At 40.9% G+C, this 27,961-nt stretch overlaps 1 protein-coding gene and 1 pseudogene across 2 annotated transcripts in view; one reads left to right on the top strand and one right to left on the bottom strand.

Annotated features, from left to right (window-relative positions):
- The first annotated feature begins 681 nt into the window (after positions 1 to 681).
- DNAJC3 (DnaJ heat shock protein family (Hsp40) member C3) overlaps positions 682 to 27,961 on the top strand; it is a 76,828-nt gene continuing 49,548 nt past the window's right edge. For both annotated transcript variants that reach the window (XM_026493490.4, XM_057307597.1), the window contains exons 1-2: positions 682 to 3,161; positions 20,344 to 20,454. In XM_026493490.4, the coding sequence (XP_026349275.1) occupies positions 3,080 to 3,161; positions 20,344 to 20,454 (193 nt within the window). In that variant the 5' untranslated portion in view covers positions 682 to 3,079. The remainder of the gene's footprint in view (positions 3,162 to 20,343; positions 20,455 to 27,961) is intronic.
- On the bottom strand, positions 11,935 to 18,268 carry LOC123000717 (ferritin heavy chain-like; annotated as a pseudogene).

Below are 27,961 nucleotides of genomic sequence, written 5' to 3'. Positions count from 1 at the left end.
ATATGTTCTCTTTCTGTATTTCCATTTTCTGCATTGGGAACTCAGAACTGGATATTGCTTGCCTGTCTTTCACCTCCATATTTTTTTCTGCCAATCCTTTATTTTTTATTATTTTTTTATTAAAGATTTTATTTATTTCACAGAGAGAGACATCCAGTGAGAGAGGGAACACAAGCAGGGGGAGTGGGAGAGGAAGAAGCAGGCTCCTAGCACAGAAGCCTGATGTGGGGCTAGATGCCAGAACGCTGGGATCACGCCCTGAGCCGAGGGCAGATGCTTAACAACTGCGCCACCCAGGTGCCCCCAATACTTACTTTAATAAACATTTTTATTGAGTTAAAATACACCTATGAAAACTGCACAAATCATAAATGCATAGCTCACTGAATTCACAAAATGAACACACCCATGTAGCCACAACTTATATTCTAATTTTATTTTATTATTTTTTTAAAGATTTTATTTATTTATTTGACAGAGAGACAGCCAATGAGAGAGGGAACACAGGCAGGAGGAGTGGGAGAGGAAGAAGCAGGCTCCCAGCAGAGGAGCCTGATGTGGGGCTTGATCCCAGGACTCTGGGATCACACCCTGAGCCGAAGGCAGACGCTTAACGACTGAGCCACCCAGGAACCCCTTATATTCTAATTTTATAAAAACATTTTATTTAATTTGATTTTGTTTTCTTTACTCATTCCTATACCTTATTTGTCTTACTAGTTTTCGGCACAATTGTCCTTTCCAGTTTGACGGTCATTGCTGTAATGACTTTTTTTTCTTCTGCATTTTTCCTGAGTTCTGTCAGCTTTCAACTCTCATTGCTATTTCTCCATTTCCTACTATGGTTTTTTGATATATTGCATATTTACAGGAAAGTGCTAGATTCTAAGTATACATTATCTATAATCACACAATACATGCAATATCTAAATATGTAATGATCTGTGGTCCATCACCAGATTAAAATACATAACATTTCCAATATTTAGGATCCCATATACTCTTGACAGATAGCACCCCCTGCCCAGAAATATTTTCCATTCAGACCTCTATCACTCTAGTGTTTTTTCTTCTTGAACTTCTTCATATAAATGGAATTATCCAGTAAATAGTCTTTCGTATTATTATTTTTAATGGTGTCAAATATGCATAATGAAAGTTTACCATTTTAATCATTTTTAAGCATACAGTTCGGTATTATTAAGTATCTTCACAGTGCTGTTACAGTACATAGTCCTTTGTGTTTGCATTTTTAAAATCATTATATGAATGAGTTTATTATAGTTTTTTTTTTTAATCCATTCTCCTGTTGAGACATTTTCAGTTTGTGGCTATTATGAATAAAGCCGCTACAAACATTATTGTACAAGGCTTTTTGTGGACATATGTTTTCATTTCTCTAATAGCAATACCTGGGTGTGTACTACAGGTGAAGGAATGCCAAGGTTTGCTAGAGGCCACCAGAAAGGAGGGAAAAGCAAGGAAAGATTCTTTTCTAGAGCCTTCAGAGAGAATATGGCCCAGTCAACTCCTTGATTTTGGACTTCTGTTTTCCAGAACTATAAGGAAATAAATTTCTGTTGCATTAAAACCATTCACTTTGTTGCAATATATTATGGCAGCCCTAGGAAATAAATACAATTATTTTTTACATCCACCTGTTCTCATTTTGTTTATGCCTGTTTTGTTCTGTACTTCCTTTCTTGTATTTATGGATGTATTATATTGGATATATTGTATGAGTGTTCTTGTACTTACGTCTATAAAGCATTCTTAGTCAATGGAGTTAATTTTCTCTGAAGTGAGTTCGGGTTCAGTTGCTGATTTGTTGCCTTTCTTAGCATTACAGTTTTTGGAGTTTTTTGTTTTTTTTTAAAGATTTTATTTATTTATTTATTTGACAGAGAGAGACAGCGAGAGAGGGAACACGAGCAAGGGGAGTGTGAGAGGGAGAAGCAGGCTTCCCGCCCAGGACCCTGTATAGCATGCACTTGGGATTGTGTTGGGGACGCCAGAGGAAATGGCCTTGAACAAAAAACGCTCAAGTCAGTAACCTGAATCTTATCTCGTTCAAGTTCCTATCTCTGTTGTTGAGTTTCCTCTGATAAACACAAGATGCAAGATCCGTTCTAACAGGTCTCTCCTGTCCCCTCCCCCCCCTCCCCCCCCGTTGACGTAGTTTACACTCTGCAGAGCTCCCGGTTCTCTTAGTTGCTGTGCCTCCCTGGTTTCTTCTCTACAGGATTGCTCTTTCCTGGACACGCTGCCAGTTGGGGGTGTGTGTGTCCCAGGCTTCCAAGCCATTCTCCCGGGCCTCAGGTCACTAAGGTACTTCTCCTGGGCTGTTCCTGAAATGTTTCAACCTCCATCAGCTCCTCCTACTCTGCTGAGCTCCGGCCTCTGACCGTTTCTCGCGCACTCTTCAGTCGAGTCTGCGCTCCTTCCGAGACGTTCGGCTGGCGGTAGCAGGTTCTGTGAAGCGTGCTGTTCACCAGTCCATTCCGAGAGGTCCACTCCAGGCGCTCGGGCTTCCTGGGGCGAGGCTTGGCTCCTTCATCGCGGACGCGGCGACTTCACCTTCCTCTCTTAACAGCACACCGGAAAACCTCCTCCTCGCTAACCTACAGCTCCAGGAGCGACCCGAAAAGGCATCCGCGGCCTGCGCATGCGGACTCGGCGGCCGCCACACAGACGCCCGGGGCCGCCTCCCTCCGACCGGCCACGGCCGTTTGGAGCTCCCTGACAGCTCCACGACCAGCGGACGCAGCCTCGTCTCGTGCCTCCACGTTGTCCTATCAGAGATGGGGCGGGGCGGCGGCCGCCGCAGCCTATCAGCGCGAACCACGACCCCGGCGAGCCCAGTAGGAGAGCGGCCAGGAAGAAGGCGATTGGGCGGCAGCGGCGCTCGGGGCGTAGCGTCGCCCGGGCCCCGCCCACCGCTGCCTTCCTCTGCTGGGCGCCAGCTGCTTCTTAGGCCTGAGCGAGAGCCGACGGCGGGCGGGCGCAGCTGTAGCCTGAGCGCCGGCGGGGCTGGTGGGCCCCGCACCCTCTCTCCTCCTTACCGCCCGCGCCCTCGGACATGGTGGCCCCCGGCTCCGTGACCAGCCGGCTGGGCTCGGTGTTCCCCTTCTTGCTGGTCCTGGTGGACCTGCAGTACGAAGGTGAGTCTTGCCCTGCCCTGGCTGGGGGAGCGGGCGCCCGCGCCAGGCCCCCCGGCGCTTCCCCGTTTGCGTACGGCGCGAGTCTCGAGGCGCCCCGGGCGGCTGGGCGGGAGCCGGGGAGTCCGCGCGGCCCGGCTGGGCCTTAGCCGGCCCCTGGGCGGGGGCCGGCGCCCGGTTCCGGGTTTGTCTGGGGAAGAGGTGGTGGGACCGGCGGGCCGCCGGGCGGGGACGGGAGGTTTCGGAGTGAGGAGCGGGGCCGAAGGGGGTTGCGGGGGAGCGGGGCCCTGGGCAGCGACTCCTGGAGTGTCCTGGGACGTGGAGACCGGAGCAGCCGTCGGGTCCCGGCCTCTCTTGGGGCCCCTCGCTTGGCGCCTGGGGACACTTGGTCAGTGGTAATGGGAGGAGGCAGTAAAGGTGGCCAAAGGGGAGGCTTCTTTCGCTTTGGAGTTCCGGGGGCGGGGGGAATGTGTGAGGCTGCGTTTAGCGGAGGGGACAGTGTTGACTGTTGAAAGTTGAGTAACCATCGCATTACTATGTGTCGTGGTTAGAAGTTGTTAGGTTGGTGCGTTAAGGAGCCGGTGCTGGAATTCAAGCTCCCGGAGGGTGAGGCACGAAGTTTGTGGTTTTACTACTCAGAGCATGGTGTCCTTCAATTTAGGGCTGGCTTTCCTTTTCCGAGTTCTCTAAGAAAAGGTCCCCTTAAAAGGTACGGAACGCTTCAATTGCGCTTGAGTCCTACAGATTGGATTGTTGACTACTCTAACAGAATAGCAAAAGCAGAGGGCTGCCCCATCTTAGATGTCCGCGGGAGCAGTAGGAATTAAAGCTGAAATTGCCAACTGAACTAATGCTCCCAGCCTGGTGACTGCAGGAAATATTCGAGTATAATGACTTGTCACATGCACGGATCTCCTTTCAGTCCCCTGAAAAGGGCTAGTTAGTTAAAGGGGTCACACATTTCAATATGAGACTTAATGTTAGATTTGGAGGGAGTGAGGAACCACAGTTGGGAATTGTTTATGGTAAAATCCCCTCAAAATTTTCAACTTAAAAAAAAAGTAATACACTCCACATTTTAGGTCTTCTTCATGGCAGTGTTATTGTTGTTCTCTTGGTGACCCCATATTCTTTTTTGAATCCTAAATCAGAACACATATCGGGACAACATTGGGACAAAGTATTTGACAAAGAATTTATCTAGGTTGCCCTAGACAATCTGGGCAATAGAACTTTGCATGCCTGGACAGCTTTAATATGGGTCATGTATTGCAATTCTCTTGGCATTTTCTAATGTTAACACTCCCCCACCCCACCCAAGTGTCACATTTTGTCCAGTTACTACTAGTGATTTATTTTGACCGCTTAAGAGAAAGTTGCCTATGTTCTTTCTAATGCTTTTTTTTTTTTTAAGTTACGAAAGTGCACACTTTTACATGATTTGCTTTTCCTATTAGCTTTTGGACTACCTTTTTGGAATTGCTGTTCTGTGGGACTCAGTACTTCATTTCTCTCCTATAGTATTTTCCATAAGAAAAACTTGATTAGAGAGTTTTTCTGTATGGAAGGCATTGGTGACAGTTCTCAGAGGAGTGCCAGAGTGCCCTTCTTGAGGAACATTGCCTGTATGAAGTAGCGGGGACTTGGTACAGGTGGTAGGGAAGAAAGGGAAAAGATCTTAAATTCATTAAAGGTCTTCTGTGTGCCAGGCATCTTTTCATTCATGGAAGTATGTGATACTGTTTCTACTTTACAGATGAGGGAACTTGAGCTATAATGTCACGGAGATGTTAAATCCAACAACCCTAAGTTAAACTGTTATTTGACTCCAAAGTTCATCTTGTGTGCAGGTTGGAGACAGACATTAAGTGGTTGATAGTATCATGTGGGCCCCAGCATTTGTGAGTGGCGGCAGCTGAGAAAAATCAGCATCTTTTTTTTTTTTTTTGGTTTGTTTGCCACTGGTGGTAATGAGTTGATTTCCTGGCATGTTTAATACAGTGGTTCTTAAACTTGAATGTGTATCAGCGTCTTAACTGGAGGGCTTTTTAAAACAGAGTGCTCAGTTCCCCTCTCAGCATTTCTGATTCCGTAGGTCTGGGTGGGATCTGAAATTTCGCATTTCTAAAAAGTAATCACTGGTGAGAATCACTGGTCTAATAAGTCGTATAGAGAAGTAAAATTAGGTGTCTGCATGTACTAGACACTAAATTTGGTGATGATATAAACCTAAGAAAGAACCTTTGACCTGAATTGACAAACTGTTAACTCCTGTTTTCCAAAATAAGTTGTGTTTGGTTTCAGTAACCTCAGAGTTCTCCAGGGGGGTATAGGTCCGAGGTTCAGAAGGAGAGGAAATGAAGGAGAAGGGTATGAGAATCGTGAGTGTGAAACAAGAGTTGCATGTGACAGAGAGGGTCACCAGTAATTAGCTTAGTTGGCCTAGTTTTTTTCTGATTTAAAAATATTCGTCTTTTTTTTTTCCCCTTAGGCTTTTCTGTTAATTGTGATCCAAAGGAAGAGACTATGCAATAGTCTTATGAATTGAAAGATTACATCTTTTAGCACCCTCTTTCAAAAAGGCCTTTGAAAAAAGTCCAAAGCACTAGGTTAGGGATAGAATTTTTGGAGCAGAAAGAAAACTTTAGTAGTATCTAGTATTCTCGTGTTACAGATAACATAGCTATTTTAATTCTTTGCTGATGGTTTGTTCTGTTTGGCCCCTTGAGTAGGAACACACCCTGGGAACCAGACCTTCTTTTATCTTTTTTTCTTCCTTAACATGCTTCCTGGACCCAGTTTTTCTTTATTTCACTGAACTGACCTGACTAAACCATTTATTTGGCCATGGGTAAAGAATAGTTGGAAATCTTTAGGTATAAATGATTGATAATTTTTATATTCATCTAACCTAAAGTATGTTTTGTCTTCTCTAGGATTTTCTGGCATTATTTAAATTTGTAAAGAAAAAATAAAGTAGGGAAAATGAATGACTTCCTGTACTTTATACACACTGAGTATGTTAGCAGATTGTCAGATAGCTTCTAGATTCCTTTTAATGTGATAGGCTATAGTTAGTAGTGTAGAAGTTCTAGTTCACTTGACTAGCTAGCATTTGCTGAACAAGGGCCTGAAATGCAGTAATTTTGGTTCTGTGGGACAGGTTGTTCTGAGATGGGATTCCCTGAAGTAATTATTAGGCTTTATTTTCTCATATGAAGTGAACTAATTGTGGTTAAGTTTAATTTCTTTTGTCATGGTTTTCCTTTGATTAATGTCCACCAGTTTATCTTTGTTTATATGGAAATATCATGGGAACCTCATCACCTGCTCTTTAGAACTAAGACATTTCAACTGTAGATTTATTTCAAGATCTTTAGAAAACTGGTTTAAAAAAATTGTTTATTTTTTGTTTTGTACATCCAATAAGTTTGAGTCATTTGGAGTTCTGGAATCTGGGAATCAGTCAGCAGGGGCTTACTCTATCTATAGTGCTTTCTGGTAAGATGTAGTATAGAACTCATGGTTTTGTCATAGAGTTCACAGGCCACTTGGGGGTATAAGACCTGCTTCGTGAAGCAGGCATGTACTCTTCCCTCTTTCCTCAGTTCAGACTTAGTGGTCCACCCTGTAGTCACTCCATTGCAAACACCCTTTAATTTTCTTGCCCCTGTATTCTTTTGTTTTACACACATGGCAAAATTCAACACCTATGAAACCGAACTTGGCCAACTTGTTTGTTGTACCTCAGAGTTGAACATGGCTGGAGAAAAATGGAGATAACCTTGCTGACTGGTCTCATTGTAAGCACATAAGCTCAATTTCAAATGCACACTCAATACTGCCAGCATTCCTACAATTCCCTAGTATGTCTATTCCTAAAAATCAGCATATCAGACTTTTTCTTTCCTTAAATCTCCAATGTAACCCCCCTTTCCTTCCTCTCTACCTCATTCCTTTAGACCTTGCCTTGAGAAAATAAAAGTCACCACAGGACAGTTTCCTTTTCTTTCTTCCACTAAAGTCACTAGCCTACCTATATTCATACCCAGTCTGCTACTTTTCTTATATTAAAATGGATATGGGGCGCCTGGGTGGCACAGCGGTTAAGCGTCTGCCTTCGGCTCAGGGCGTGATCCCGGCGTTATGGGATCGAGCCCCACATCAGGCTCCTCCGCTATGAGCCTGCTTCTTCCTCTCCCACTCCCCCTACTTGTGTTCCCTCTCTCGCTGGCTGTCTCTATCTCTGTCAAATAAATAAATAAAACCTTTAAAAAATAAAAAAAATAAAAAAAAATAAAATAAAATGGATAAAGCATTTCTATTCCTGGCAAAATCCAATTCCTATGCTTATGCCCTGGATTCCATTTCCTCTCATCTTCTGAAAATATTGCTCCTATAGTTACCGTTTCTCTCCTGTGTCATCACCTTCTCTCTCTCTGTGGGATCCTTGACATCAGCACTCCAACATGCTGTAGTGTTTCCATCCTAAACTGTTCTTTGATGTCCTGTGTCCCTTCAGCTATTGACTTGTGTCTTTGCCTTTCTAGACAGCAGGACTTTGAAGAGTTGTTGATAGTCTCTACTTCCTCATCTTCAGTTCTCTCTTCACATTACTGCACTGCTAACTGCAAAGCCTTACTGACTCCTACTTAACCTCTTGTCTTAATCTTCTCCTCATCATTAGGCTCCCACCACACCAACTTCTTTAATTGATTTTTATTATTGTTTTTTTAGAGAGGGAGAGAGCGGGGGTGGTGTGGGTGAGGTGGGGAAGGGCAGAGAGAGAAGGATCGAGAGAGTCTTAAGCAGGCTTCATGCCCAGCATGGAACCTGCTGCAGGGCTCAGTCTCACAACCCCAAGATCATGACCTGAGCTGAAATCAAGAGTTGGATGCTTAACCAGTTGAGCCATCCAGGTGCCCCCACACCAACTTCTCTTACTTCCAGATGCCAACCTCATTTCTGACTGATTCTTGCTGTCCCGACAGTCTGGAAAGTTTCATGTGAGGTCTTCAAATGAACATCCATACTTCAGAGAGGCCTATCCTGACACACTATGTAAAAAGGACTCTCTTTTCAGTTAATAGTCTCTGTTTACCTTTTTGAATTTATTTCATAAAACTTCACATTGTCTGAATTTTCTCATTTATTTTTCTTTCCTATCTGTTCTCTCTAGAATATAAGCTTTGTGGAAAGAGCTCTTGTCTCTGTACCCGAACACACTGACATGAAGTAGATGTGCAATAAAAATTTTTTAAATGGATGAGTGGAAGTTGACTCTTAAGCTGTTTTGTTTTTTTTAAAGATTTATTTATTTATTTATTTGACAGAGAGAGACAGCCAGCGAGAGAGGGAACACAAGCAGGGGGAGTGGGAAAGGAAGAAGCAGGCTCCCAGTGGAGGAGCCTGATGTGGGGCTCCATCCCAGAACGCTGGGATCACGCCCTGAGCCGAAGGCAGACACTTAACGTCTGTGCCACCGAGGCTCCCCTTAAGCTGTTTTTTTTTTGCATGGACTCTTCTAAACTTATTTTCTGAAGTTGAAACTCAAAAGAGATCCCATCATAACATTTATGCGTTCATGGGGCGCCTGGGTGGCTCAGTTGTTAAGCATCTGCCTTAGGCTCAGGGCGTGATCCCAGGGTCCTGGGATCCAGCCCCACATTGGGCTCCCTGCTCCTCTGGGAGCCTGCTTCTTCCTCTCCCACTCCCCCTGCTTGTGTTCCCTCTCTCGCTAGCTGTCTCTCTCTCTGTCAAATAAATAAAGAATCTTAAAAACAAAAAAACAAAAATTTATTCATTCACAGTTAATTGAAGCAAAGAAAAGTAATGTCCAGTGAAATTGAGCAAACCTGGTTACAATAGATTTTATTTTCCTAGTTCAGCTAGGAAGTTTTTAGTGCAGACATTTAGTTCAGATATACCACACAACTACTCAGCCTTTTCTTCCTTTCAGTTTGGCTCAAGCACTTTTTGGGTCATAGTGACTGGAAAGAGATGCTTAGGATTTCCAGCTTAGTGTATTTTTATTGAAACTGTTCCGTCATCGGTCCTTAGTTGACTATGGAATTGCTAATATAATGTACTTCTTGCTCTTTCTGTGGCCAATTTCCACTTTTTCTGTGTTTCTGCCATGAGACTTCTTTCAGACTCTACCTCATCTTGCTTGAATCTTGGATTCAGATCAGATCTTTTACATACAGTATTTTGTCTTTTTTGTCTCATGTGCCTTTGTAGGATGAACTTTGTGTTTTCCTCATCTGTCACTTTTTTTAAGATTTTATTTTTAGTAATCTCTACACCCAGCATGGGGCTCGAACCCACAACCCCAAGATCAAGAGTTGCACACTCTACCTACTGAGCAACGAGGAGCCCCTCTTGTCCTTCATATTCTCAGTGCTCCAATCTGAATAACCACCCTGGGCTTGCTACCTGCTATGTCACCTAGCCTTAGCGTGAACCTTAGTAGCTTTGACCACTAGCTCCTGCCTTTTTCATTCTTGTTCTTTGACTCTTGATTGTGACTCTCACCACATCATATTCTTAACCCCTCAACTTTACATTTCATTTTTTTTCTTTTATGATTTTATTTATTTATATGTCAGATAGAGAGCACACACAAGCATGGGGAGCAGCAGGCATAGGGAGAAGCAGGCTCCCCCCTGAGCAAGGAGCCCAAGGCAGGACTTAATCCCAGGACCCTGGGATCATGTCCTGACCCGAAGGCAAATGCTTAACCTTAAGACTGAGCCACCCCGGTGTCCCTCAGCTTTACATTTCTTAAAATTCTTTATTTTTGCTTGTCAAAATATAGTGGATTCTAATACTAACTTCATAAAAAGACTTAGCTACTCTACCTTTTTTCTTACACTTCTTGTATATTTTGCTGACCTATGGTTATGCCCATCTAAGGAGAAACCTATTGTTTAATGCTGGTTAGGCATGATGTTTGGTTGCTTTGACTCTTAGAAAGTAGGAGATAGCTCTTGTCACTGTATCCCAGTATGTGGCAAAGGAATAAAAAAGTATCCATGGCTCAAAATAGGGTTGAGATACTTCAAAAACAGCCACAACTTACAAATAATTTTTTCTTTTTACATATTAATGTCTTTATGAATCTTTGGTAGTATCAGTTTGATTTGATAATTGTTATTACGTATCTTGGATTCTATTCTTTTTATTTTTAACTTTTACACTAAGTATTTTATTGTTTGCTGCTGTCAGTGTATATAAAATAATTACCCTTGCAAAATAGAAATTGATGAAAATTCAAAGAGGTAGATTTAAGGACTGACAAAAGTAGAAGTTTCACATGGCACCTGTTTAGGGATAAGCTTTTTGTACAGGCTTCAAATTTAGTTCCCCTCTTAATATTCACTGGTTTCATGAAAAGTGGTTTAGAAAACCATCCAAAGATTTGTTTTACTACAAAAAGGAACAGACTCTCTGGGGTCTGAATGGATTCCTACTTGAAGTTACTCCAGTCAGCAGGGAGTTGTGTTGAGTAATCTGCAGACAGTTGTTTCAAATCTGCAGCTGCCTGGGAAACCTTCAGGTGGTTGAGCCCACGCTGGAGGAACCAGACAAATCAGACATCAGTTCTGTTCTGATGACTTGTGATACTTTTAAATAAGAAGGAAGGTAGTTACATTCATTCCGTGAATATTTAGTGTCCACTTTGTGCAGGTACTGAACTGGGTGATTTAAAAAAGAAAAGATGGTTTCTTCTCTCAAACTCACTTTTTATCTGGATTGGGATTTCAGGGGTTGTGAGAGGCTGGCAAACTGTGAAGGTCAATATATTGAGATGGCGGCATTGCAAAGTGAAGTCGTGTACTTGTGAGCGTGGTGATGTCATAGGAGCATAGAAGGGTTTTTTCCCCATCCTCTCACTGCAGTAGTTAGAGGAGGTCTCACAGAGGAGCCAGCATTTGAGGGCAGAATCCTGATGAAGGAGTAGAAATTTCCCAGGGGCAAGTAGGAGAGATCTTTTCATGGAACAGCATATGCAAAGAGAACATAGTCTGTTCAGGAAAGTACAACTAGTTCATTATGGTCTGGGAGTGTAAAGTAAGAGGTGGAGGAGTGAGGGATGATGAGGCTGGACCCACATCATGGGATCTGATCAGGAAGGGTCTTGTTTGCCTTTAGAGCTGAAGGAGGTTAGACTGAATCTAGCCAGTGATGTGAAAGTACTGCATAATTTTTATTAGGAGTGCATTTTGGAAGGATTGCTCTGGCAGCAGCATGGGGGCTGGATTTGGAGGAAGGTGGGGGGAGATCCCAGTTAGGAGGCACATCATCTCTTGCAGGGAGAAAGGAGCCTACACAACAGCACTTACACTGTGGCAGAGTCTGTTAGGGGAATGTGACCAAGATACACTGAAGGAATAATAATTCTTTCTGAATGATTGGGGTAGGCCATGGAAAATTTTCTTAGAGGAGGTTGTATTTACTTATCACATTAAGTGGAAATTATACTGGATAAAATTGTAACATAATAAAGATCCAAGTTTTATTCAGAAGGTACAGAAATGCTGGATACCTCTTTTAATCCTAGAAGGTTAGAGAAATTTAGTTTGAAGAGTAATTTAACTTTTGGGGTGACAGTATGACATAACATTTTTGGAGGGCATACCAAATTACTTTTATTTGAAGGAATAGTACAAATGAAATAACTTTAAGTGGATATTTTGGTACAATTTAGAGAAAAGTTAAAGGTCACCCCAATGTGCATGCCTGGACTTGGTGACCAGGGAAGTCAGCCCCATGGCTAAGGCTTAGCTCTTATTGTCCTGTCTCCCAGGATATGCTTATCAAAGAGATACTCTGCCATACCAGATTCAGGGGGCCCCCCATTCTTTGATGGATTTCACCTGCTCATTCAGGTAATGAATGTCAATGAAGTCACATATATAGGGGTCATTTTTGTCAGTGACCAGTTGGTGCAGTTCCAATAGTGACAGATTTATGCTTTTTTCCAAGTGTAATACTTGCACTCTCCATTGCATTCAGCCAGCTCTCCCAGTTACCATGGTTTGGTTTCTTGATATCCTGAAGAATTTGGGATTTGGCCACCTTGGTCTGCAGCTTCCTCATTTTCAAAAGCATGTTCCCTCTCTTGAGATTGGTGAAAAAAATATTTGGCAAAGTTCTTCACCGCCACGCCATTGGGATCAAAGCAGTAAGACAGGGACAGGTAGATGTAGGAGGCATAGAGCTCCAGGTTGATCTGGCAGTTGATGGTGTCTTTGATTCCTTGTTATAGTTTTGGCACATCTGTGAGAGGAATGCATAATTGTGATGTGTGGCCAAGAGGGGTCCTCTGAGGGCACTGTGAGGAGGTGGTGGAGAGCCAGTGGGTTGAGTTCTGGTTCCTTCCAAGCACTGTGAAAGCAGGAAACCACGATGACTCTCAGTGAGGAATGTCTGTCTTGAAATAGCTTAGTATAACAGGTCAAAAAACTTTGCAAATGCATTCTTGCCTCCCACTAGACTTAGTTCAGATCAACCTTGGAGGTTGGAAACCATTCTGCTAAAATGTTATATTAAATGATGGGTTGAATGAATGAAGCATACAGGGCTTAGTAACTGTGGAGCAGCTACCCTGGATTATAGGGAAAAGGATCATGGGCTGTGTTGAGAAGAAAGTTGTGCTTTGGAATCGAACCTTGTTTTGATGGTTACTGTGAGTCTTCCAGTAGGATGGGTAACTTTGAGCCTCAGTTTCCTGAGTTACAAGAGTATGAAAGATGCTTACTTTCTATGGTTGTGAAAAGTAAGTGAAAGTATGACACTGAAAGTATCTAGCACATAATAGGTTCTTAATTCCTTCTGTGTTACATCTTTTCTGTGAAGCATTTTCATAGTTGGATAAGGAAAGCATTTCCACTAATAGTTTATCTCATACTCAGTTTCTTCCTAAACTCCCTCAAGCAATCTGGAATCCTCTATTCAGTGCGTTGATCTGATCTTTCCTTTGAGAAAATGTAATAGGGAAATGTTTGAAAGCTTCATGCTATTTTGAAGACTATTCCCTTCCTACCCCCTGCATTTTGTGAATACACAGAATCCCATCAACATGCCCTTGTGATTACTTGTACCCCATGTAATAGGCTGAATTGTTCCAGAGTTCATATACAGTGCCTTCATCATTTGTATTTGATTCTTAGTCGTTCTGTAGTGTAATTTACCATGTTTTCCATACACGTTTCTCTCAACGTGAGTGATACACAGATTTTTGTATTTTACACTAGGAACTATAAATGTTTATGGATGGATAGTTCATATTAGAAATTATCTTTGAGAAATGAAAATGATCTATCTTTAACTGTTTTAATATCCCCATCCCTAATCCTTTAAAGAGATTTAATATAAAATTTTATTATGGAAAATTTCACACATTTACAAAAGGAGGGAATGGAATATGAACCCCTAGGTACCCATCTCCTAGCTTTAACAATTACCAACTCATGACTGATCTTATTTTATTTACACCCATGGATTATTTTGAAACCTATCATACATGCCATCATTTCACTCATAAATATTTTAGAATCTATAAAGGATAAATACTGTTTTAAATTTTTAGGATCTATATCACCTATATTCTCTGCAGTATTTGGTTATAATGTTGTCCCTTTGAACTATAGTTTAACAAAAACGTTTGAGGCAGGGTTTTGTTGTTGTTGTTTTGGGGGGGATCAAACCATTTTATTGAGGTGCTTTGGGGAAAGGTCGAAGGGTAGGAGGACAATGACATCTCGGCCGGAATCTCCCCAGCTTCACAGTTGCTGAAACGAGGAAAGGTTATTTTGCTTTTCTTTCCTGACTTAATTGCCTGCTTAATTGTAAAATATGATGTGTCTATAGTGTTTACAGATATTCTGTAGGAGTTTTCAATTGCAAATGATTATTCAATCAGGAACATCTTTTTTTTTTTTTTTTCTTTTAAAGATTTTATTTATTTATTTGACAGAGATAGAGACAGCCCCGAGAGAGGGAACACAAGCAGGGGGAGTGGGAGAGGAAGAAGCAGGCTCATAGCGGAGGAGCCTGATGTGGGGCTCGATCCCAGAACGCCGGGATCACGCCCTGAGCCGAAGGCAGACGCTCAACTGCTGTGCCACCCGGGAGCCCCAATCAGGAACATCTTTAACACGTTCCTCAGTTTACTTTATTAAATTTTTACTGTATTAGTAGTTCGTGAATACATTTTTACTGGAAAAAGTTAATATAGAAATTACACATTATATCTGTATCTATATCTATACAGATATATATATAATTTTTTTTAAAAGCATAAAAGCAGAGTGCATATACTGTAATGCAACTTGCTATCCTTAGTTCATACCCCCACACTTCTTTCCGTCCTGGCCTGTTTTGAATCTCTTCCACCCAGGGTCCACACAGCCCTGATGGGATCTTTTTAAAATGTAAATCACAGAGTGAGTTCCTTGATAAAACCCATTCTAATAACCTCTCTTTTTACTTAGAATAAACTGTAAGTTTCTTACCATGGCCTGAGAGGCCCAGTGTGTTCTACCTTGCCTATATCCTCTATCCTTCCTAACATGCTGGAGCCTCCTTATGATTCCCTGAAGGTGAGCTTGGTCCTACCCAAGTCCTTTGCGCTTGCCTTGTGCTCCTTGCCTGGTCATATTTTCGCTTCCTGGAGGCACTTGTCTTTCAGGATCCTCCCGATCCCTGTCCCCTGCCCAGCTTCATTGTCTTTTAACTCAAACATTATCTTCTTGCAGGGGACTTATTTGACCCCTTTGTCTATATTAAGTCCTCCCCCTCCTTTCCTCTGGCAGTTTGTCAGGGTATTTAGAAATGGTTTTCTCTTTTTATCCACTGCAAGAGCGATAAGTGTGTAAACACTTGGTCTGGTTTTTATGAATGCTGCATCCTTTTGAATTTGTAAGAATGTCAATTATATTCATTTTTAGAATTTTTTCCCCCTATTTGTTCCCCATAATTCTCTTATTTGGTATTAGTTTCTTAAAAATTGATTTCATCATCTTTGTAAATTTCGGAATTGCTCATTGCCAATCTATGAATACTGATTGTGGGAGAAGACTGATTGCCTGGCCGGAGGCTGGGATATCCACGGGTCCCTTCCTCTTCCTTGTATCAGAGTTTGGAGCCCTCAAAGAACTGCATCCACCTCCGGGGCACACTTGCCCCAGGAAGGTGTTTGGATGTGATTTTGCCCACTAACCATATCCTGTCCTTTCTATGTTTTTTGTTTTTGTTTTTTTCCCTAAAATTTCTGTTTTTCTGATGGCCCTCCTCTTTTAAAGTGTTTTTTCCCCCTAGCAAGGTTATGCATTTATTCTTTATTTTTATTTTATTTTATTTTTTTAAAAGATTTTATTTATTTATTTGACAGAGAGAGAGACAGCCAGTGAGAGAGGGAACACAAGCAGGGGGAGTGGGAGAGGAAGAAGCAGGCTCCCAGTGGAGGAGCCTCATGTGGGGCTCGATCCCAGGACTCTGGGATCACACCCTGAGCCGAAGGCAGACGCTTAACTGCTGTGCCACCCAGGCGCCCCTGCATTTATTCTTTAAATAACTTCCGTCATTTCTGGAATTTGCGCACATTGGGAGGTAGGCTCGTGTTCGCAGTTGGCTGTCCTGATCTAGTCCCTGTGGTCCACTTCAAAACATGTTTTTTAATGTATTAGATTTTTATCAGCCGGTTTTCTCTTTATTGAAGGGATTTAAATTTTTAAAAAACTTCATTTGGGAAAATCTTAAAAATATACCAAAGTAGGGAGAATAATATCGTGTACCACGGTGTACTGCCACCCAGCTTCAAAAATTATCAACATATGAACGATCTAGTTTCACCTATACTTTCATTTTCCTTTCAGGAATACTTTGAAGTCAGTCCCATTCTTCATATTATGTATCTGTAAAGACTTCAGTATGTGGCAGAGATGCCAGTGTAATGTTCAAAAACAGCCTGCCGTCCTCCGGTCACTGCTGGGAACCCTGCCGCCTAGGGCATTCTCTTAAGTGGCTAAAGCCTGGCAGATTCTCCTCATTGCCTCTTTGGAAAAGTCCACCCTATTCATCTCTGTTATGGCCACAGTTTTACACTTGGTATATAATTCAGTATCATTTGTTTCATGAAATACATTGGTTTCCATAATCTTCATTATGAAAAGCAGGTTATATTTTTGGGTATGGTATGGAATTAGGTGGAACTATAGGTTTCCCTCCCTATCAGAATATAATTGGTTTCTGAATCTTTATTGCAAAATGAATTTTCAGAGCAAGAGCCTATATTCTCATTTTAAAAGGGAAAGCTAATGCTTTCCCAGCCCGTTGAAAACTCCCAACTAAGTTCTCTAAATGTTACCCACATAGTCTTAAAAAGGTTAGACGTCTTTACATCGTTGCCCCAAACAAAGAGGGCTCTGCAGGACCCTAAGTTTTTGAGGCCATCAAGTTAAGGTTTCCCTCTTTGCCTCCCTCCCTTCTTCCCTTTCTTCCTTGTGTGGAGGGGTCCATCAAGGAAATAAGACACTGTACAGAAACTAGGAACAGGCCAAGGAAGCTACTTTGTTTAGTATGGCAAATGGCAAGATAAAGTGAATTTCTTTCGGCTCTTTGCTGTAGTAGAGGAAGAGTTCAGTTGCTTTTGATGACTAAAACGGCAGGCGCACATCGCTGCTCACGTAGTTGCCGTGGGCATCCTGGACTCCTGTTCTTTCTTGGCTTCCACATCTGAACAGTTGCCGTGAGCCATGTGTAGTCTTCTTTCTCTCTTATATTTCTCTGAGCAATCTGTCCTTCTCTATTTCCATGGCTACTCCACAGTCAGATCACCATCATGTCACCTGGATTATTGTAACAGATAGATACCTCGTGGTTTCTCTCCCCCTCCGGCTGTTTATGAGACTCACCTAGCACTTAAAGCGACCCACTCCGGAATAATGAAGTCATGAGGGAGAGGAGAGCTACCCGAAATGTAGGATTTCAATTTCTCTGAAAGCCTCATTAATTCTCTTACTTCTGGGCATGCAAATGTGATGTTCTTTGTGTTTGGAATGTTGGTTTTTTTCCCGGGTTAAGATCTTTTCACATTGGCGGTTTTCCCATTTTTCTTTCAGGTTTCAGGTGAGACCTCAAGAAACCCCCCCTCAGTGTTGTTCAGTAGAACTTTCTGTGATGATAGGAAATGTTCTGTATTGTTTGCAGTGTTTCCTGTACTATTACCAGCTTTTCAGCACTTAAACTGTGACCAGTGTGACTGAGAAATTACATTTTAAATTTTATTTAATGATAGATGTTAGGTGCTCTAACCTCTGTCCTTACAGCATCCTGTGTGTGTGTATGCCCCACATCATAACACTGTATTTTATATTTTCCTAAATTTTTATTATTAAACATTTCACAAAGTTGAAAATTTGTTAGTGTATATTCCTGTATCTATCACCTAGATTCTACCATTGGTACAATGACCATACTTGGTTTTAACACATATCCATTTGGGCCTTTCTCTATCCATCCATTAATTGTTTTTAAAAAATACATATCAAAATAATACCAGTACTCATTCCCCTACGTACTTTAACATGCATATCTTCAACAGCTTTTTTAAATGTAAAATTTATGTATAATTGTCCATAGTTTAAGTATCTATTTGCTAAGTTTTGATAATTGCACATCCCAGAGCACCCCATACCTCTATTAAGATTAGAATATTATCATCATCTCAGAAGGTTTTCTTCTGCTCCCTCCCAGCCTGTCCTTTCTCCCACCTTCCCAAGATATGACTATTCTGATTTTTTTTTTTTCCTGTAGTGTCCTTTTAGCACCCTGAATAACTTAACATCATGTTCACTGTAAAAGAGAAATGCTTTGGCTTCTTAGTTTCCATATGCCCCCTTCTACACACATTAAATTAAATTTTGTGTTTGATTTTCAGCTAGATCAGCTCTGTGGCTACCCAAAATAAGAGATTGTTTTAGGGGTGCCATGGAAGCTCACGGAGGGAGACTTGAGCTGAGGGTTGGAACTGAGCTGGTTCTTTCTCTCTGTAAGTGCTGGTGCACTCAAAAGAATCCCCCCCACACCACAGTCCTTACCTTCATCACTCCGTCATTGGGGTCAAGTGCAATAGCTTTGGTTTTCCAATTAGCTTAGTTTTCCAGTTAGCATGTGATTATTGTCAACCACAAATGGTGTCTTGATTAATTCTGATTCTAATACCTGCTATGGATTACTGACATCTTATTTCTCATTGACAGTGAGCTCAGCGCTGCACTCAAGCTCAAGGACATGACCAAACCAGTCCTCAAAACCTATCTTTGTGGGTCTGTCTGCTAGGACCACTCCCCAGTGGCAACAGTATATAAGTCTGTGTCCATTCAGGAGAGAGAGACCACAGAGTAATTTAAAAGGGGGAAGTTTAATATAAAGAATTGTTAAGTTATGATAGGAAAGTAACTATAAAGATGTAAAGAAAGCTCTACAAGATATTCTATGACTGACAGATGGTCCCCAAAGAAGGGCCAACTGAGAGGGGATCCCCCTACTCAAGTCTGGGGCTTAGATCTTATTAGAGAAGGTATAGGTACAACTTAAGTTGCTGATAGAAAAAATTGCAGAGTTGCTGGTCCACTGTAGCTGAGCAAGCAGGAAATAACCTTCTCAGATATAGGTGAGCCCGGGTTGGTTGGCCTGTGAGTGTGGGAAGTTGGGGTGCTGTAGTGGGCATGCAGCCTGGAGTGTGTGATGTCCTCATTGGGAGATAGTGCCTGTTCAAGGCTGCCAGGTGGCTGAGGGACTGGACCTGTGGGCATATGGCTAGGATAGGGGCACCACTGGATATCTTCCCCATATGCACCATGCAGCAGGAGCCAGAAAAAAAATAAAGACAGCAACAAGATCCAGAAAGTGTCCTTCCTGCAATGCCCCTTCAGTACATTTTACTGTGACAGAGTGTAATATTGTGCTCAGTATAAAGAAGAAATGCTTAAAAACCAGTCCATTTTTAAAGCCAGGTACTGGCCTCCCTGCTGTTCTAGAACATAACCTGGCATGCTCCTGACTTAGGGCCCTTGCACTAGCTGCTCCTTCTTGGAAAGCTCTTTTTCTACATATCTGCATGGTGAGTTCCTCACTTTCCTTCAAGTAAGTCTTTGCTCAGATGTCATTTTCTCAGTGAGGCCCACCCTTGACCACCTTCTTTAATACTGAAAGCCTCAGCGCTCCTGATGCCCTCACATGGCTTGACTTTTTCCATGGTATTTTTTACCTATCATACTATGTAGTTTATGTATTTCTTAAGTCTGTCTCCTCCCTCCATAATGTCCAGTGCCATGAGTGGCAGAGGTTTTTGTTTGCTTTGCTCATTTATCACCAAATACCTAGAATAGTGCCCAGTGCATTGCAGATGCTCAGTAAGTACTTGAATATTAGAGTGAACTCAATAATACTCATTAAAATGAAATTCTAGGGGCTCCTCAGTGGCTCAGTTGGTTAAGCATCTACCTTCGACTCTGGTCATGATCCCAGGGTCCTGGGATTGAGCCCCACATCTGGTCTGGCTCTCTGCTCGGTGGGGAGCCTGATTCTCCCTCTGTCTGCCTGCCGCTCTGCCTACTTGTGCTCTCTCTCTGTCAAATAAATAAATAAAATCTTTTAAAAAAATGAAATTCTAGTTTAACAAAGCAATTATGATTTTGTTGTTTAACACACTACAACTGTGTTATGCAGTTTCCCTTATATTTTGGAGACTGATTACATTCTTTTGATTGACCAGGGTGATAGATGTATATTTTGGGGTCGCTTGTACTCTATAAAACGAAGCACTGTGCTTTATTGTTACCTTTTTTGTGTCACTCTTTAGCTTCTGTGACTCTTCATCTGAGCAGATTCCTGAAGCAGGTAACTATATATACATTTTAAAGATTTTATTTATTTGAGAGAGAGAAAGAGAGAGAGTGCGCACGTGAGATGGGGGGCGGGGCAGAGGGAGAGGGAGAAGCAGACTCCCCAGGGAGCCCAACACAGGGTGATCCCAGGACCCTAGGATCATTGACCTGAGCCGAAGGCAGATGCTTAAGCAACTGAGCCATCCAGGTGCCCCATATTTTTAACATTTTATTCTTCAGAATTAAATCTTGGTCATGGAAAGTTAACTTATTTTTGTTGTTGTTTTTAGGTGCCGAATGTGGAGTAAATGCAGATGTTGAGAAACATCTTGAATTGGGCAAGAAGTTACTTGCAGCTGGACAGCTAGCTGATGCTTTATCTCAGTTTCATGCTGCAGTAGGTTTGTATCTTGGAACCAAAACCCTCAGGGGCCATTCTAGTGAATTCTAGTTAACCGCTCCTTCTTTGAATAACATTTAAAATAAACATTATTTAATGTTTAAAGAAAGCATTTAAAAATATTTGTAGGTTCTGGGTGAAATAGATTAATAAAATAAATGCACAACACTTAAATGGGTATGTATGTAACACGAGAGAATTTTCCAGATAACTTAGACTTTCAACTGTAAGGACCAAGAATAATTCAAGGTAATTTTGACAGAAAGCTTTTCTCACTGTATTATATAGTTTTTTGCCCTCCTAAAAGATTTCACTGAAGACAGTTTAATTTTCTTGATGATTTGAGAACATTGGTATAATTATTTTACTTTGAGGCCTTTGGGGGATCCTGTTGCCCTTTGCCTCTTCTGTGTTAGTCAGACTTCCGCCATCTCTTAGGCTGTTCTGTTGCTCACTTGTATTTGTCTGTAGTGTCACCTGTCTTTGCACCTTTCACTCTTTTGGGAGTGAGAGAAATGAGATGGCCACAATAAATAGGTTCTAAGTGAGGGCTTAAAGGATTTTCTGAGTCCGTGTGTATACTTTTGTGCTAGGACTTTTTGACATTGACTTTTCTGAATCCTTTTTTAAATTAATTTGTACATTCTCACCTTTATTTGGGATGGTTAAGAATGACAAGTTTAACTGTGGGGTAATGAGGGTTTTTTTTTGTTTTGTTATGTTTTTTGCTTATTTTTAATAAGCAGTTCTGGTCACCAGAAAAATATCATCCTACTCTTACAATTTACTTTGTAAGGAGAACATGATTAGATTTTGGTTTGGCAATATTTTTCTTCATGCTTCTTTGAAAACTCAGATTTTTATTATGGTGTTATTAGCTCTTTGGAATAATAGGAAACCTAGATTTTAATCTTGGCTCTGTCACTTGATAATCCTATGATCATTGGTCAAGTTATGTAAGTAAATTTTGACTTAAACAAGTTACCTGCATATTCCTAGCAGTTTTCACTGTGCTACCCAAAAAAGGATTTCTTTGTGAAGGTTAGGTGAGAATAATGTATATAAAGATTTTTTTGAAAACAGGGTACAATCACACATGTAAGATATGTAGAAATATAGTTTTTATGTCTCTGAAAATTAAGACTTTTAGAAAACAGACTTGATGTTTCATAGGATTTTCTTAACTATGTGAAGTTTCTATTAGGAATTTTTTCATTTTCGCAATTAGCTCACCTTGGGAAGCGGTGGGTAATTGGCACAACAATTTGCTCAAGTTACTTTTCAATAGAGACCATTTATATATATGACCATGTCATTACTGAGGCCACACTTTTCTGGGGATTTGAACTGTCTTCAGTGCTGCAGCATGGTAATGAAAAAGAATTTCAATTATTGTCTTAGATAAAGCATGTCTTAAAAGAATATTGATTCTTCCCTAGTAGTGCAAGAATATTTGCAGAAACTTATAGCTCCTACCTACTTTATACTTTATTTGCTGTTTTTAATCTCACATTTAGCAGAAACGTTAGGGTCACGTAGTATTGTTTACAGTAGTTTAAAATGACTGCCTGTGTTTCTTCAGCTTCACTGCTGCACAAGAATTCTTGAGACGGCTCTTTCCCAAAATACCCAATAAAATATTACTGTATTCACTGAAAGGCGTAAGTTAATAAAGCTGGAACATGGTAATTGATTTGTGGAATTCAGTGAAGGGAGAAAGTGAAGCGCTACTGTGCATTCAGAACTCAAAGAGCAGTGTCCTTCTGTCTGTCATGATTTGGCGGGTTGCAGCAATTCTCAGATGGCGCCCAAGCCATAATTTCTGAGGAGGACCTCTGTAGTTTGAGACTAAAATTCATCATTTTAGTTTGTGTAAAATACTGATCATAACTAACCATAGAAAATAAAGTTTAAATTGTATATGATGGCAATATATGGGAGGTAGTGACGGGGGCGGTATCGTGGTGCGTTGAATCTCATATGAAATGTGTATGTGTGTTTATCAGAAAAGAGCATTAGGTCCTCCGTTTCAATGGTCTCCTTTACCAAACATCAAATTTAGTATGGCCACACTGGCTGCTTCGGGCAGCCCAGTGAATTAGCCAGCACCTCTCCCCGGCAGCGAGCGCGTCCGGGTCTGCGGACTGGTAGGCTAGCAAGTTGTGCGCTCTTTGCTGCGGGCTGCGGAGCTTTGCTGCGCTGGGGAAATGGCATTCCTGTTCTAGTACACTGCTTTACACTGCCTGTATAAAGAGCTCATTAAATGTTTACTCATTTATTATACTTCCCAACTTTGCAGTTTTGTGATGTACTTTATTCCTTTAACTTCTATGATGAGAGATTGATGTTAGGGTTTGTAATAGAATTTGGCTAGCAGCATTGTGAGTCATAACGGATTGTTTTTTATTATTATGCTATAATTGACATTATTTATGGTTGTGGCACCCTTCCATTTTCATTTTTGAAAAATTAGGTGCATTTTGAAAATTACTTGGGCTTGGTATGTTTTATGATTACATTTTTAACACAGTAAAAGGTTTATGTATTAAAATTCAGTAGAAACACAAATTGTTTCTATAGTGTGGTACAGATCTGTCAGTGATTTGATTTGAAGTTTTTTTGTATCTGGCATATGAATATTTTTTGGCAGGAGTTTTAAGATTTGGAACTGATGGAAACATTCTTGATCTGTTGGAAGCTGATTTAAGGAAGAATGTTGACCACCACTTTCCAATTAGTCTTCTGAAACAGTTACATCTATTTCAGTGTTATGAAGCAGTCAGACACAAGTTTTGTTTAGAGGTTTATCAATAGAGAAACTGCAGTGCAGTGTGAAAATGCCCTGATTCTTACTCCCACAACATGATCTTCTGGGGATAATGAATTCTAGAATCTGAAATCACTTTTTTGATAGACTTAACAGAATGTCTTAGCTATCTATATCTGGCAGGAATGAATGTCTAATGTGGTGGATTAAATGGTGGGCATTTCTGAAGTGACAGGTTTCCTCATTTGCTTCGTAAGAAAATCAGTATCCCATTTACAATTTTGCTAAATCAAAAAGCAAAATCCATGTCTATATTTATTTATCTCTTAAACATATCATGATGCTTTCTCATCACATTTGTACCTCATTTGTGAAATGGGGATGGGCATTACTACTCACATTTAGACAGAAGGAAACAAAGTACTTTAGTAACTTTCCGGACGACGCATTCTAATTCAAAAGATTGTGAACTTCTTAGGGATAGGTAGAATCTTATTGTTATTATCATTATTATTATTCGTATCGAAGTATAGTTAGCATACAGTGTTATATTAGTTTCAGTTGTACAGCATACTGAGCTCACAGTTCTGTACGTGATCCAGTGCTCACCACGTTAAGTGTAGTCACCTGTCACCATACAGTGTTATTACAGTACTGTTGACCATATTCCCATGCTGTGTGCTTCATCTCTGTGACTTATTCATAAAATGAATACGTTTATGCCTCTTAATCCCCTTTATCTATTTTACCCACCTCTCCACCCCATGCCCTCTGGCAACCACCAGTTCTCCATATTTAAGAGTCTGTTTTTTTGCATATGCTGTTTTTTAGATGCCACACATAAGTGAGGTCATATGGAGGGCGCCTGGCTGGCTCAGTTGGTAGAGCATGTGACTGTTGATCTCAGGGTTGTAAGTTCAAGTTCTGTGTTGGGTGTCGAGATTACTTAAAAATAAAATCTTTAAAAATTAAATAAATGAAGTGGCACGGTGCCTCACTGGCTTAGTCAGTGGTGCAACTCTTGATCTTGAGCCCCACGTTGGGTATAGAGATTACTTTAAAAAAAATCTTAAAAAAATTAAATAAACTAAGTGAACTCATATGGTATTTGTCTTTTTCTGACTAATTTCACTTAGCATAATACCGTCTAGGTGCATCCACGTTGTTGCAATGGCAGGATCTCATTCTTTTTATGGCTGAGTAACGTTCCTCGTGCGCTTGCTCGTGTGTATCAACCACATCTTAAGGATGGGTAGCGTCCTATTTAGTCATTATTTTAATCTCTAAAAGTTGGAATGAAGGGGTAGAGTTGGGTTAGCTGGGAGCAAGAATAAAAATTTTTTTGTATCTAGGCAAGGGTGGTGGTCTTTCTGCTTTCCACTGCCACTGTTTACATCATTTGTAATTGGCTTTGTGATGTATTTTCTCCAGGTGGTTGTTGTGGGGTTTTTTATTATGGCTAATTTTCTCATATTTGAGTTGTTTGGTAGTTTGAGGATTAGACCTTAAATCTTAACTCTCACGTTCAAATTTTTTTTTTAAAGATTTTATTCATTTATTTGAGAGAGAGAACACAAGCGGCAGGGAGGGCCAGAGGGAGAGGGAGAAGCAGACTCCCTGCTGAGCAGGGAGCCTGACTTGGGGCTCCATCCTAGGACCCTGACTGAGATCATGACCTTAGCTGAAGGCAGATGCTTAACTGACTGAGCCACCCAGGCACCCCTCATGTTCAAATTTCTAATAAACTAGTATAACAATTTGAATGAACTGTTTTCAAATGAAATCTAATATTTCTGTATGTAGACTTGTAAGTATTTTAAATAATGAACTGTATTGTGTATGGAATGGATGAGAGGATAAGTGATTATTTTCAAGGTTGTCAGATTTTGTATTATGAAAAACTAAGCATGAATTTCTTAAACCAATCCTTGTTCAGTTGCTACTTTATTCACAGTTATACAGGAATGGACATGAGTTCTAGGAACTGTTGGTATTTTAAGATGTAGACACTGCTATTCAGGTGACCCTGTACAGCTAAGAACATTGATTCGAGTCACAGATTGAGCCATTATCATTTGATTCCTCATTTTTGTGGGTTTATTATTATAAATTGGGGTTCTAATCCACTTTCTGTCTTAAAAAAATACCTAAAAACTGAAGAATAAAGCAAATGAAAATGAATGCTCCAGAATTATTTTATATAGACATTTTTAGTATATGTATAATCAAATACTTAATACAAAAGCTATGTCATATATAATCCTCCTTGGAGGTTTTTCTGCATAGACTGAAATGGTCAGTTTTTTCCCAAATTGAAGTCCAATGCAATTTTTAGTGCAAAGTGCCTTCTTGATAAAATGCCCAACGTTAGCACTAAGCATTCTTCTTTTCTTGAAAGAACTAGATACAGAGTTGAAAATAAGCAACATCTGTGTTTGCAAATGCCAAGGCTAATTTCATATGAGAGAATGATCTGAATATCCTGGTGAGGCACATCTCTTTAAGAGCTCTGTCCATTCTTTGGAATTCCTGAGTGGGGTGGCTGGCAGGGAAAAAGGGAACCATGTGACCCGATGTTTGCTTTGCCTCCTGGATGGAAAGTACTCCAAATGGAAAACTTTCCCAGACCAGTGAGGTCAGAATCTATGAGCAGTTCCCCTTCCAAAAGCAAGAGATGGCAGTGTTTGCCAGACTCTCCATGCCAGTTCGGGAGGACTGCTGGGACCAGAGGGCAGGCGATGTAGCAAAGACCTCAGCCCTTTCCCTCTTTGGTCCCCTCTTAAAAAAACCTCTTCTGGGCTGAACAGGGTGTGAAAACAAACCATTTGCTCCCCAGTTTACAGATCTGGCTCTGGAAGGAAGACCCACGAGAAGGCAGCCACATTCATCCGGAGGCTGGGAAATGTTTTCCTTGGTCCGTGGCTGGGCTGATGTTGGCGTGCTTCCTTCTTGTCCACAACAGGATGGCACTAGGGAAAGCAAACAAAATGAAGCCTTTCTCGATGAGAAGGACCCAAGAATCAAGGCCGGAAGCAAGGGAGGAGCTCCTGGGGCAGGGTAGGGGTGAGGAGACCCTGTGGGAAAGCTGGCTAACTCCAGGGACCTGCCAAGTATTACAGTGTCCTATGGAAATGAAAGAAAGACCAAACAAGCTGTGTCTCTTCTGACTTCTTTTAGCCCCTTGCTTGTCCTAGGCAGGTCTCAGTGTCCGCATTGATTGTGGTGATCAGGAATTTGTTTCCATTTCCTTTTATTTGAGTACCTGTGGGCCAGGTGATATAGAGACACAAAAGTGAATTTACTCAAGGAATTTATTTTCTCCAGACTGAGGTGTGTGTATAAATAATATCAGAGGGAGTGGTAAGTGTTATGGGCACAATAAGAGGTATACTATATTATAGAATGCTATGGAAATTGAGGGAATGAACAGTAATGTTTTCACATATGTAATCAAATAGGTCATTTAAACTGTGCCTCAGAGATTGAGTAGGATTTGGACATACGAAGATGATAGTGTGTGATGAAAACTCCAGACTTTAAATCATGTTATTTCTAGTATTTATTTTTTGCTTAGTGTAAATAAGTCATGGAAAATGTAAGGTGTTTTTTTTTTTAATTATTGAATATAGAAGTACTCCATATTCATTGTGACACATTTTGGACTATGTATATACAGTATAAAGAAGAAACCCGATCTGTCTGCCCAGGTAACTGGTGTTGACCTGTGGTGAATTTCCTTTTATGTTCAGAGGCAGTCACTTAAGCATCAGATATCCTTAGGTATCAAATCATTCTTATGGCCGGTTATACTGACCAGACCCACATGTTTAATTTATTGCACATTCTAAGTTGAATATGAACTGAACCTAAAAATATTCTATATCATGTATCCTCTAAATATAGTTACTCTGTTTCTTGCTTTTTCTTCAGGCTAATTACAGTCTTCTGTAGGAAATACCCTTTGTACAAGCTGCTGACAGTGCTCTTTTTCCCTTGTCTTCCAAGCAAAATTGACCAGGAAAGAAAATTTCAGTGATGCTTAGCTGGGATATATGGATTGTTTTGGTTTTTGTTTTAGATTTTAGAAAAAATTAAATTTTTTTAGTTGTTAAAATGCCCAGTTCTCTTAGCTTTTCAAAAATATAACTACAGTAAAATACGTAGTGCAATAAAATGCGTATTACCAAATTTACCATTTTGACCATTTGCGAGTGTATGAAGTTAGCATTAAGCGCATTCATTGTTGTACAACGCATCCCTTTGTTGCTCCGCCATCTGTCTCCAGAGCTGCTTCGTCGTTCCAAACTGAAACTCTGTACCCAGCAAGCAGTTGTTCCCCATTTCTCTCTCTCTGAGTTTCTCTCCTTCCCTCTTTCTTCCTTTCTTTTTATAATAGCCATCCTAATAGATGTGAAGTGGTATCTCAGTGTGGTTTTGATTTGCATTTCCGTAATGATTAGTGATGGTAAGCATCTTTTCGTGTGCTTTTGGCCATTTGTGTATCTTCTTTCATACATGGTTGTATAGCCTACACTCTCCTGCTCCACCTTTGTCCAGCAGTACTTTAAGTAGTTTAATGCCATTAACAACTGCTCAAAACCATGATTTTGAGGCCTTATATACTATCTTGCCATACAGATGCCCATTTGTCTTGTTTTTCAATTGATAAGACCTTCAGGGGTAGAACTTTCAGAGCGTTTTAGTTGTAAATCTTATAATGATGGAAAGTCTGTGTGCATAA

This window comes from Ursus arctos, unplaced genomic scaffold (assembly GCF_023065955.2).
Source record: "Ursus arctos isolate Adak ecotype North America unplaced genomic scaffold, UrsArc2.0 scaffold_10, whole genome shotgun sequence".
Lineage (NCBI taxonomy): Eukaryota > Metazoa > Chordata > Mammalia > Carnivora > Ursidae > Ursus > Ursus arctos.
This window is presented reverse-complemented; position numbering and strand designations above follow the sequence as displayed.